Here is a 13,655-nt window from a genome sequence, read left to right on the forward strand (position 1 = left end):
GTGTTTTAATGCCTTCAATTGCAATTTAAGAGCATTTCAAATGGGTTCTTAAACGTAAAGTTCAATTTAAATTTAGGAAAATTGAAGGATTTCGAGCCCTTTGCATTAAAATTTGAAGCGTCGAACTCAACTTAGGAGCATTGCGGATGGATTCCCGAACGTAAAACTGTATTTACCTTCAGAAAAATTACCATATTTTCGGATTTTTCTGCATAAAAATGCCATACTTCAACACAAACGGATAGCGAAATTACACGGATGAATACATAGACCTGTACTTACTGTTCAATAATGGAAGAATCTATCTCAAAATATTTGTCGAATTTTATTGAGCAGTAACAATCCATTAATGACAGTCGTAAAGGAGTATTGATATAAGAGTCGTTGTAAGAGGATAAGCCTTAAGGGGTTCTAGAAAAGATTTTTATGGCCAACCCATTCGCAGAACAATGTACCTTTGTATAAAAGAAAAGAATTTTTAAATCCTATTTGTTATTTAAATACAATGGATGGGGAGTATTTACTGTTTGGATGTTACGACTGGACAAAGACCTAGAATTTCTACAGAAAAAATTTTAAAAAAGAATTGAGTATTTGTTGTAAAAATAACAATTTAATAACAGAGTTTGATAACAGATAGTTTTCTAGATGAGTGAACAGTCAGTTTCATAAACGACTCGATGGTATGGCCGATATATTCTCGTTTCGCGTGTAAAAAAATACATTTTAATTGTTAATTCCTATGTAAAACCATACATAAATATGTATAAAACTTAGTTTTTTCTCTTCTAATATAATTTATTTTAAAATATATACAAGTTATGTGCATATATAAGTAGGTACAAGCGTATAAAATCTTAACTTTACGATGCCTTCTGCGTATAAAAATACCATATTTGTTGGCTCTTACGATGCAGTAAATGTACTTTTTACAAATATTAGACATTCGAAAGAGTTTAAATACAAAAATATCTTCAACAAACTCGCAAAACTGTGACCTAAAAACTAGAAAAAGGATGACAAAACGATTTCGAACAAAGAATGCTTTAAGAGATTTTAATCCCTTATTTTAGTGTTGTCAGTCAGTCTGTCTGTACGGTGACTTGCTGACAAAAGAAAGTTTTTGAAGTTTACTTATCCGAAAACCATCTCGTCTCCTATCTTATTTAACTTGCAACAAACAGAAAATACCATTCTAAAAGTACTATTCTAAAGTACCACTCAATTGTACCATTATAAATTCTAAACTACCACTGAATGGCACCACCACAACCTCCAATTTACCATTCCAAAGTACAGTACAATTCAAATAGAAATTCTGAAGTACCATTGAAAGGTACAGTACCACCACAAGGGCTCCAATTTACCATTCAAAGGTACAATTATAAATTCTAATGCAAAATATTTGTATAGTACCTCATTAACGACACGAATATTTGTAATGAGAATATTTCGGAAGCCCTAGAGGTATATTATCCCAAAAGGTCACGCCCTAATATTTGAGGATTGTCAGCAAATTAGGATAATGTAGACTTTGATACGAATATTTGCTGTCGGGAACGAGAGGTACCCCCATTTTATATATATATATGAAGAGTTATGAAGAGGGAAGAGAAAGTAGAGAGGAGAAACCTCATCAAGTGTTGTATCATTCATCAGTTATATTTAAAGAAAGTCAAGTGACACAGCTGACTTTTTTTGGGGGTTACATCAATAAAAATGAAGCCAGAAGCAATATAGGAGTCGGAAGAAACAGGTGAAGATCTTTATCTGTGATACTAACAACAATGATACCGCTTGTCATTATAATCTTGCCTTCTAGCTCTGGATTTTCAGTCTGATCTTCTCAAACACCTGTGATTAGTATGCGACTAAACTACTGATAAATGGTATAAACAAGGTAATGTACTTTGAATAAAATTCTCTTAAAAAATAAAAAAAAAATGAAATACCTTTATGAATAACGGTTCAATGAACGGGGTTGTCGATAACCCCCCGAGCTAAACAGATGTGAGCACATATTGTCAGGTTATATGGGCGAGATTTATGAATTTGTTTTTGAATTTGGCTACGTCTAGTCACGTGTGCATTCTTCTATTATCAATTTTTCTTTGACAACCGCGTGGGTGGTATCGAGTTAGAAACCCGTTACGTGTGCCCATAGAGTCCAAAATCGCATAATTCATCTATAGACGACAATAGCCAGGAAGTACTTATTCCCTTTCCTATGCGACAATGATGTAGTGGGGGCCATGAGTTTGACCTTTTTTAAAAGGGGGAACTCGAGAATGCTAAGCATATGGTGATGCTGTTTTCGAGTGTTGCCTCTTGTATTCCTCGCATTCATAATATAACAGAGATGTGTAATTTGTCTTCTTAAATTGTCATTAATGCTCTTTTAATATAATATAAAATAAATCGAATTTAATTTTATTATTATTACTTTTTTTTTACTTTTTTATAATGGGAAACGTTGCACTTTGCTACTATTCAAAGAATAAATGAAATGCAGCGTTTTTTAGATTATTTTGTACAGAAAAATAATATTTTTCTCTGAATGTCCGTATGTTACAGATACCATCTTAAACAATATTCTTAAAGTACTTCTAAGGAACCAGACTAAAGTACGATTCGAAGATACCATCATTAAATTTAAGTTATCATACTAAAGGGAGAATCATAAGCATGAAGGAACCATGCTAAAAGTATCGTCCGAAAGTACTATTGTTTCAGAAACCATGCTAAAGTATTTTCCAAAAATACTAAATTCTGAAGAGCCATACCTAAATACCATTCTAAAAGTACCAAGTTCTAAAGAACCATCTAAAATACCACTCAAAAAGTACCAAGATCTAAACATCCATACTAAAATACCATTCTAAAAGTACCAAGTTCTAAAGAACCATCTAAAATACCATTCAAAAAGTACCAAGATCTAAACATCCATACTAAAATACCATTCTAAAAGTACCAAGTTCTAAGGAACCATCTAAAATAACATTCTAAAAGTACCAAGTTCTAAAGAACCATCTAAAATACTATTCAAAAAGTACCAAGATCTAAACATCCATATTAAAATACCATTCTAAAAGTACCAAGATTTAAAGAACCATCTAAAATACCATTCTAAAAGAACCAAGATCTAAAGATCCATACTAAAATACCATTCTAAAAGTACCACCATAGACCTTACGGTACAGTATTTAAAGATTTCGAAGTTCAAGATAAGAAAAATTCCATAATACAAGCTTTAAACACAAAAATCAACGATACTACTACCCCAGAGGATATTTACCATCGTTTTAAATAAAATTTATTTAACTAAGAAACATTCCAACGGCTTTAAAACAGTTATTAAATTTAACCAAAATTCGAAGATAACCGTAACCAGTCACCTGGTTATGTTTTATTTATTTATTTATATATATATATTTTAAAGATATATCACAAAGATGCAGCTGTGCCTTGTTTCCATACCCCTAAAAATCCGTTAGTTTGTCGACTGTCAATCTGATCTTGCTACTTGTCAAGTCATGTTATTATCTACGACGTATCTACCTACGGTATTTTCCTTTTTACTTTCCCACTTCACATCTCCTGACACCCTTTTTTTATATTTGACAGTCGTTGACACTAACAGAAAAAAATAGGGGGAGAGAGCCAGAGTGGCAGGGAATGAAGCCACAGCTGCAAATTACAACAAAGAAAACTTTAAGTTTCACTTATTTAAATATTGATTATAATTTATTCGGCCGGTGAATAAAGGTTTTTTAATTGTTTACACTAGTATAAGGTATCATTATTTATTTTACTTCATATTTTTTTTATTTTTTCAGTTAAACGTCTCACCTTTCAATGTGTCGAGGGGGGAGTGGAAAAAAATTTGACCGTGTCAATGACAAAGCGCAGGTGTTCTTGAAAAACTTTTTAACTTGTTCCATAGATGCCTTTCTTCTACACCTGTAGAAACAGGTCAAGGGTAAAGGGTTTTCAATGCTGGACAGTGGGTAAGTTTACTTGTTTGTTTGAATACTCCTTTGTTGAGCGCCTATAGAAATATATATATAATATGAGATTCTAATAACTCATTCCCCCTAGCTGTTTTCTAAACGTGAAAGTGGGATTAAGTTCGTTTCTTTTGGATTTCGTTAAATAATGATCGTGAGAAATTTATTTGTTTTCGTGTAAGAATGTGGGGGAAAACGAGGAAAATCGCGAATAAAGTCGAGGTAATGGGGAATAAAATTGGGGAAAATGTGGGGAAAATTTTAAAAAAGAGGGGAAAATCAGGGATATTTCCCCTCTTTTTCCAATTTTCCCCACATTTTCCCTAATTTTATTCCCATTACCTCTATTTTATTTCCGATTTTCCTCGTTTCCCCCCACATTCTTACACGAAAACAAATGAATTAGAAAAAAAGAGGAGGGAATAACCCTAATTTTCCCCTCTTTTTTCTAATTTTTTCCACATTTTTCCTATGGATATTTCTCTCCTCTTTTTTCTAATTTTCCCCACATTTTCCCTAATTAAGGGAATAAAGGCGGAGAAATAATGGAAAGAACAGATAATAAGATAGTGAATAAAACTGAGGTAAATGAGAAAAACGACAGACATAAAATCGGGAAAATACAGGGAAATGGGGAAAAAATAGGAAAAATAGAGTAAAATAGGGAATAAAATGAGAAAAAATAGAAGGAGCTAAAAAATAAAATCGAGGAAAACAGGAAAATAGGGAATAAAACGGGGGGAAATGGTTAGAAACGGGCACAATATGAAATAAAGTAAAAAGAAAATAAAGAAAAATAAATAAATATTTGCTAATTCAGTATTTTTTTCGCATTTTCAGTCTATCCTCCTTTTATACTTGAATAACGCTTTTAAAATATTAAAACGTTGTATTTTCTTAAATTGTATTTAAAACTTTAAAAAATTATTCTTGTAATATTTAATTTTTAAAATATTTGTTGAAGACAAAGTTTTTTTTTCAGGTATAGCAATACAACAATGTCGATGAAGCTTATTGGCTGATTACAGCGCCTTTAAAGACGTCATAATAAGCGCGGCGAGTAATTGGTTAATTTTGAAATTTGTTTTAACCGTTCGATATTCCACGTGACTCGGTGTTAACGAGGCGAGACCAATCGCCATGACGTCAAAGCGATGACTCAAAATTTTAAATATTCAGTTTGAAAACAGGGGGAAAAAATAGCGTGCCAAGTAGCATAAAATTTATTCTTTAATTAATTATAATAAATATTTTTTATACTAAGTTTTGAATCGATATTTTAGCGAGAAAATTAGCTGAAAATACGGAAAAAGAACCCTCCAAAATAGCACTAATTTTGCATAGATCTTATCGTAACTTGCCCTATTCTACGCGTAACCTTTCATTATATTAAAAACTTTTTGTATCAAATTTTTTAGTGCCGAAAATTAATTGGATTTACGCAAAAAATGGCATATAAATTAGAATAAATTTTAACATACATCCTACTAAAAACTGTGCTACTTTGTGCATTTCTCCATTAAATTTAACAACTTTAACGTACCTATTTGAAGATGTACCAAGTTTTGGTTACCGAAATGTTGTATACCCAAGAAAATAGCCAAATTCTGCATATCAGAACCACGCTATTCCCCACTTTAAGGGCAGAAATTTGAAAATTTTCTCCTGAAACTTCTTAAATTTCGTATCAATGCACCCACTTAACAGTAGCGCGTTACAGCTTCATGGGGCCCAGGGGTTCAATTTGAATAAGGGCGCCCCACATAGCGTTGACTTCAGACATTTTTCTTCGAGGAATTTTTGGGCGAATTCTCTGATATCCTCGCGATCTCTGGAAGATCTGTACTGCACCACCGCATACCGGTAATCTAGGGCAGGGGTGGCCAACTTTTGTGTACATAAGATCTACTTTTTATCTTAAAAATGTGTCGCGATCGACTTGTTGTCATAGGCAGAGTATAAGAGGGGAGGAGAGGTGTGAAATACGTACTATGTTTATACACTGTTTCAGTACGAGGTGCACTGCTTATGTGTCGAGTCATAACTGCATGCATACTGTTGCGTTCAGTTCCAAATATAATACATATATTACATATAAGACATCGCGAGCGATCGACCAAAATTGGCTTGACGATCGACCGATCGATCACGATCGACTGGTTGGCCACCCCTGATCTAGGGTACCCAGATACGGCGCCAAATTTAAATTTCGTTATCCTTACTACAACAATGGGTTTATAAAAGATTGGTTTGAGGCCCCCTGTTAATGAGGGCCACATACAGTTGCCTTTCTTGCTCTTAGGTATAAAGCGCCACTGAACCTGACGAGCCTCAATTATGCTTATTACGTGAAGGCCGTTCAATAACAATAAAAAATATTCAAATTTTGTAAATTGTAATGCGTTTGTTTCGTACAAATAACACATAATTTCTATTAATAACACATTACAATAGGTACGGATATCGTCACGTTTTCAACATCTGCAACATACGTGATACTTATTTACATACAAAACAATGGATAGTAACATTAAAAAATAAGCAATAAAAAAAATAAAACAATGGATACGTTATTTTAATCTCCTGAATATGCATCTAACATGATATATAAGCGATTTATAAAGTTAAAACGTCGAATCGTGATAGGTCCTCGTGATAGGTCCCCCCTTTTATCTTAGGGGGACGACTACTGGTGAACATTATAACTCGATAAATTTTAGGAAATGACTTCTAAAACGTTATATTTTATAACTATTTAGAAGGTTTATTATATAATAAATTATAAGATAATAAAACGTGGAAAATTACGTGAAAATGATTTGCATAAAATAATACTCTTTTTTTAATAGGAAACTTGTTTAATTTTCTTTTTGTTATTTTATTTCAGTTTATTCTATCATTTAGCCAATATTAATTATAATTTAAGACCTCATTTGATGAATAGCATTCTATTATCCTATCTCTGTAGTGAATCCGAATTCAAATCCCATAATGTATTATGAGTAGCTCGTGCTGTTTCACGTCACAATGGACGAGGCCACTAGCTGATTATGTTGCTTATTGTACTGTATATATATATATATATATATATAAATGTAGCATGCTGATCATTGAAGATTATGTCCAGTCGTAAAAAGCGAAAATACGGTCAGCCATGTAAACTTTGATATGCTACATATCATTAATAAATTAATCAATCAGGATACTTTATGCAGGACTGTTGATGCTATCCTGTACAAGTTTGCAGTTACTAATTTTGTGCAAGTGGTACACAGATATTGCAGGATCACATTATATTGCACATCCAGATCCTGTACGAATTATAGACACCATGGTAAACTAGCACATCAATTCTACATGACTAGTCACATTTTCGCCCATTATAGTAGACCTGGACAACAATCGAGCCATAAACACGGGTGAAGTGTATCGAAAAACGCCTTGACCCGTGATTTCACGATGAATTTTATGACCCTGACCGGAATTCGAACCCAAATTTCCCATAGCGTTAGGCTAATATCTTATCGCGAGGCCATCTGATAAACGTTATACAGTAATCAAGGACAGGCTACTGAATCATACTAGTTTGTTGCGTATAATACGTTATTAAATCGTGTACAATAGATGCTACTACAGCTGCCAAGCTACTGATTAGTGTGTAATGAGGGATGAACTATAATCCTGTAATGATTGTTCACTGTACAAAATACTATATTATTGCTAATCTTAGACAGTGTACGGTATAAAAGATCATACACGAATCTTCACGGAATGCAAGGTTTATACAGGATATTGGGTGATAATTGTTTGCCAACTGAGTAATATCCTGTACAGTTATGGAAATTACTGGATTTGTATATTGTATCCAATCTGTTGGACAAATACTGTGTGACATTCTACAGAAAGTCTATGGAGCACTGTCGAATTGTAATTATGGTGATGTGTAGTATTGTATAAGCATGCTATAGAAAATTTATGGAAAAAACTATCTAATTACAACTATGGTGCTGTATGGCATCCTATAGAGAAATCTATGCAATAATATTCTACTGCACCATAGCTGCAGTAGAATGTTAACCTATCAGCTCGATACAGCACAACAGTAAATTCCATTCTCCTGATTTTTTATTATCGAAACTTCCAATATATACATTTAAAAAAGCAATTTACAAACTAATTTCAATAAACGAAAATATATCACACGGCTTGTGCCCTGTTTAATGTCTACTTAATGCATATGTCCCTAGGCACGCCAAGTGTATAACTTGACTTTAGCATGCCCATAGGCTACCACAATCTCCTTTTTTTCCACCCAATGCTATACGAGAAGCCGCTGGGAAGGTCAACCTTACTTTTAAAAGAAGAAGAAGGAGAAAAAAAAGGTAAATTTTGAGAAAAAGTAATTTTTCTTAAGTTGAGAGGCCCAATAATAATAAAAAGAAAGCTACCTGTCAGTTCAAACGACATTCTGCGGTTGACATTCGTGACATTTAGTATTGTTCTGTTAAACAATACGTTAAAGGTATACAACACATTCTCATTATAAGATAATCAAGTGATAAAAATTCTTTTTTTAAATTCAGTAATTATTAATTAATTCAACAGATGGCACTGCAAATATTATATTTAAATAAATAATTTATACTCGATAATTATCGATTTAAAAGTCAAATAACTTCTTTGAGAATTCAATAAATTACAATTTAATTAATTATATTATGGAAATTTAAATATTTACAATTAAAAATTGAAAAATTTTACTCGATTTATGTATTTATTATGTGTCAAAATTTAATCAAAAGATGGCGCTATATGTTATAATTTTATATCTACATATATTATTTTATTTTATTTTATATGATGTATATTTTAAATATAGAATTTTTGAAAGGAAATCGTTCACTTAACTTGCCTTTATATGGCGTGGAATTTGATTTCTATTTTGAAACTAAATACTTTGATGGAAAGGAAGTTTCTACATGCAAAGATCAAGTTGCATCTTTTGTGGTTTTGTTAAAGTATCAATAGTCCCGCATTTCTGTTATATTTCTTGAATTTCTCGGCTTTGATCTATAAAATTTCAAGTTTATTCATTATTAAAAGCCAATATATAATAATAAACTTTAAAAAATCTATCACATATAAAAAGTTATCCACGACTCAAAACACGTTTTTATACAATTAAAAATATTCATAATAATTAAAAACTCTTAATTTTTAAAAATTCAATATAATTTTTCCTAAATTTAACGTTTTTTTTTTCTTTTTTTCATTTTACATTTTAAACTATATTTATTACTTTCATATAAAATCAACAGATGGCAGCATATGTATATCTTTCGTTTTTCATTTATATAATTTTTTTTTAACGAATCGTAATTAATATAATTTGACATCGTTACAAATTTAAGTTGTAAATTATAATAATTTTTTAATTTGAATTTTATCTGTATAAATTAATTTTAAAATACATCGTGGATATTATACATTGAATAAGAATTAATCAAAAGACACGCCTTAATTATTATCGTAAAATTTAATATTAAAGAAGTCAATTATAAAATATTAATTCTTAAAAATAGCATTAATTAATTAATCACACACATTTATAAGTTATAAATTAAAGTAAATTAATTAATAATATACGTGACGTAATAAAAACTCGAATGTCGTCATTTTTTTTTTAAAATGTGTTTTAGTGTTGCCATCCGGCAATTGGTTTTGTCGTTTGGAAAAAAAAAAAAAAAAAATTGCTATTCGGATAATTTTTCCTTGACGTTATCGATTCGAAAATTTATGATTCGAGTTTATAAATAAACTTCTCGGATCATTTATAGACTGCAGTGAGCATCATTAAGGGTCAAAGTTCGGCGAAATAATTTAGATTAAACATAAACAAACTTTTAAGGGACTTTTTCGATATCATTACAAACATTAATTCTCAAGAATTTAAACCTCCTACATAGATGGAAAAATGATATTTACAGAGAACAATGCACTCTTATTTCTATATATTTTGTTGATATCCGACTTTGTCCTTGACTTTTGTACACTTGTTCACTTGTATTCCGAAAAGAAAGTGCGACGGACGATAACCTTTATCAATCTCACATCGCTGATAACCGTTTAATCCTAATATATTCGACTTTAATGAAGATATTTTAACATTTACACTAATAAAAAAATGTTCTATTTTATTCCATTTTATCGTTTTAAAAAAAAAAAAAAAAAAAAAGGTAAATTACCATTACTTCCAGCTAAGAGCAGCGGGCGGCGGCTCTTCAAGAAGATCGCTTTCACGGACATCAATCAATGGATATCATAAACAAGTATTAATATGCTTAATAATTATAAAATTTATATGTTTATAAATCATATTTTATGCCATGAAAGCTTTAAATAACCCGTAAACATGGAAAAGATAACGCGAAAAAGTAGCCATGGCGGCACGAAACCATGCGAAGAACGAGGATTCGAAGCGAAATTCAAGAGTAATAATACTTTGTAGAGCACAAAAATACGCGTGAGAATGTTTATAGGGTAATAAATTAAAGAAAGGTAAAGATAAATAATTTAAAAAATGGCTTTTCAAGTGCGGAAGTGTTCCGTTTTTCGATGATAAAAAAGCACTAAATACTCTGACCTCTCATCTTGAAGTTTCATCTCTGAAATCTTTCTACTTAAAAAAAAAAAAAAAAAAAAAAAAAAAAAGAGATGTGAACATGTTTAAAAGTGCCTTTAGAGATGCTTGAATGAAAAATACTTTAACTTAATTGCGATATTTTTAAATTTAAAATGTAAATTTTTGAAGAGGGAGAGTATCTTAAAATTTCGGCAAGACAAATATTAGAAAACTAGGAGCAGACGTGGGATGTAATTACGATGCGATGACCTTCTAATCCTATACCCTTATCATGAGAGGCTGCACTTCTTAGTTCCCACGACCCATCGGTGACGTCATAGCCCGTCAGCTGCTTCACCCCCTTTAAGAGTTACACAATCATTACTTTTATGTAATCTTATTGTATTCATCTACTCCCCGCGCTAAAGAGAGAGAAGCTTTAGAAGAGAAAAGAACGGACAGACACACACACAACATTTAAACTTTTAAAAATTCTTTTCTTTTTAATGATTACAAATGATTATGTACATATGTAAAAATAAATTATTTTCAAATTCTTGTAAGGCACATTGGTCAAACCGGAATTTTTTTTGTTTGTTTGTAATATCACAGATAATCTTCGGAGGTAGAGTTTATTTACACATAGAAAACCGTTCACCACGGTCTCCACACCCGATTTGTAGGCACTTTAACATTTGGAACAGGAGAAACGGATTCGTAAGATGGACTCGACAGTGTAAGCGATACCGGGCTCGATCTGTCGCTGGAAGCCGGGCTTAAGATACCGGAACCCAATACTGTTACGGGACTTGCAGACGTTGCTGGACTGATAGGAACTGTTGCAGGATTGTACAAGTCTATCTGCGACTGTGGTACCAGGAATGCTAATTCTCCTGTCGATAATCTGGTGGGCAAAAGGTGAACTCCTTCGAAAACTTTGGTGTGAAGAGGCGAATCGGGTACTTGTACGTGGATGGGTTTCAGGGGGTAGTTGGTAGGCGATTGTGGAGGAGAATGCAAACTGGTCAGGCAATTTGCGAGATGGTTCAAAAGCCTTTGTTTGACCGCCGTGTCCACTCCTTCCACTTGGTTCAGATAACGGTTTACTTCATTGGCGCATTCGTTAAAACCTGATCTATATTTTCCAATTGCGTTGGGGTCGGCCATTACGGCTGCTGTTTAAAGAAAAGAAAAAAACAATAAGTAAAGTGTGTTAAGATTTTATATAAAACTTTTCTTAGAGATCTCGTGGAGATATCCAACTTACTTGTTATTTGGTGACGTTGTAAGTTACGTAAATGTTTAACTGTCATTTCTAAAATATCAGCCTTTTCTAATTTCGAGTGTCGAGCATTCTGCAAATTAATTTAAAAAAATGGATAAGTACAAAGATTATAAAGGTTAAAAATCATGACAAATAACTAAACAGCTAGAGCCAAATTAGCAGAGATATTCCATTGTTATAGAGGCAGCACAGCTGGCCAACGTATCTGTGGGAAGAAGTAAAAACTGCCACGTGTATCGCCCAAGGGTAGCAGGGAGCGTGGCTTGCACGCACCGACAAGTCAGGCAAGCAGCACATGTTCACTGGCCCCATTTCATTTCCTTCCTTCTCTGCTACGTTGGCCTTAACTGAACTTTTTCGAACTAGCATAAAAATCCAAAAAAACCCAAAGATACTTACATCTTTTTTCAGGGCATCCAAGATCAGATTCTTCAATTCAGTTAAACTGTTATTAATCCTCGCCCTTCTACGCTTCTCCATAATGGGTTTGGTACTCTAAAATTAGAAAAAAAAATTTTTATTAGATTTATAAAAATTAAAATTAAAAAAATAAATAAATAAAATTCTAAAAGATTTATAATTTTAAAAAATGGATAAAATAGAAGATCTCAACTTACTCGGCGAGTTTCGCTAGATTTGGTTGCAACCTTCTCGGCTGGCATAGCTATAGTGTAGAAGTTCCGCACGTGAGTAAGAGTAGATAGCAGAGACGTGAGTCGAACGCGTGCCAACACAAACTGTGGGAAAATGCCGGTGGTGGCAAGTTTTATGGTCGACCAGGTCATCCAGGCGTACTGCTGCGGCAAGCCTGAGATAACACCGTCCGAGCTGTTCCCACGGTCAGATCCACGTCCTGTAGCCAATCACAGCCTTCCACCCTTGTTCTGTTGATGTGTGTGATTTTGTCGGCTCGCGTCATGCGACGTCTGATTGGTTAGTGGTTGCCCGCCAAGACATCTGCCGCCGTCTGTGCACGTGCCAGAAGTTTTTATCAGTAGAGAAGGAACGTGGGAAGACTCCTCCTCCTTCGACATACGAGGGATATCATATGTAAACAACACACAGTTGGCTGGGAACCAGTTTGTCACAAAGCTCCTTATTCTACTTGGCACGCGTATGGACACGGGCGCTGCTACCCCCTTTGCCTATTTTTTAAACTTCTGCACACACTTCCTGAGATGTTGTTACATCTGTTCGTAAATTGTGGCAGCATTCTTTTTTTATATACCAATTTCTACTTTCGCCATTTTGCATGCCACCATAAACACTTGGATTATTCTATTTTAAAACGTATTTTTTAAAAAAAATATATATATATATTTTAAATAAAAATTCGACTTTCGCGTGAAGACACCGTCCGGAGAGGGTGCGCGTTTCCGTAGTTTTAATGGTATTTTAAGCCCATTGCAAGGGGCAGATGACAAATTCGGTGTTTACAGCGTAACTTCTTCACCGTTTAGTGTATAAATGTATATATAAAAAAAGGTGGATGTGCAACATCTGTTAGCGAGTTCCATCAGTTAAAAATTCCAAGGCAGACGAGCGTCATCTGCACAGAAGGTGTGTACAGTCATTGGGCAACAGACGGAGCCGGAGTCGTGAGAAAGTGTCAAAGCTGTGACCCCGGTTTGCCTGACTGCTTTTCACGGTGTACTGCATGGCTGAACCAAGGTAATTGAGAGCTATCGGGTCCCTCCACGTGGCTGCATTGTCCCCGGCACACGACATACCACAGCCCTTT

At 33.4% G+C, this 13,655-nt stretch overlaps 2 protein-coding genes across 2 annotated transcripts in view; one reads left to right on the forward strand and one right to left on the reverse strand.

Moving 5' to 3' along the window:
• Positions 1–13,655, forward strand: part of Ssu72 (Ssu72 CTD phosphatase) — a 204,141-nt gene that overhangs the window by 73,145 nt on the left and 117,341 nt on the right. The window lies entirely within an intron of this gene.
• On the reverse strand, positions 11,106–13,105 carry LOC136986246 (transcription factor HES-4-like). Its single transcript, XM_067283746.1, has 4 exons — positions 12,532–13,105; positions 12,314–12,409; positions 11,897–11,984; positions 11,106–11,804 (listed from the first exon to the last, which is right to left on the reverse strand). Exons 1-4 carry the CDS (start codon positions 12,697–12,699, stop codon positions 11,284–11,286), a joined length of 873 nt encoding a protein of 290 aa, XP_067139847.1. The 5' UTR covers positions 12,700–13,105; the 3' UTR covers positions 11,106–11,283.

This window comes from Centruroides vittatus, unplaced genomic scaffold (assembly GCF_030686945.1).
Source record: "Centruroides vittatus isolate TY-2023 unplaced genomic scaffold, ASM3068694v2 contig_1213, whole genome shotgun sequence".
Classification (NCBI taxonomy): Eukaryota; Metazoa; Arthropoda; class Arachnida; order Scorpiones; family Buthidae; genus Centruroides; species Centruroides vittatus.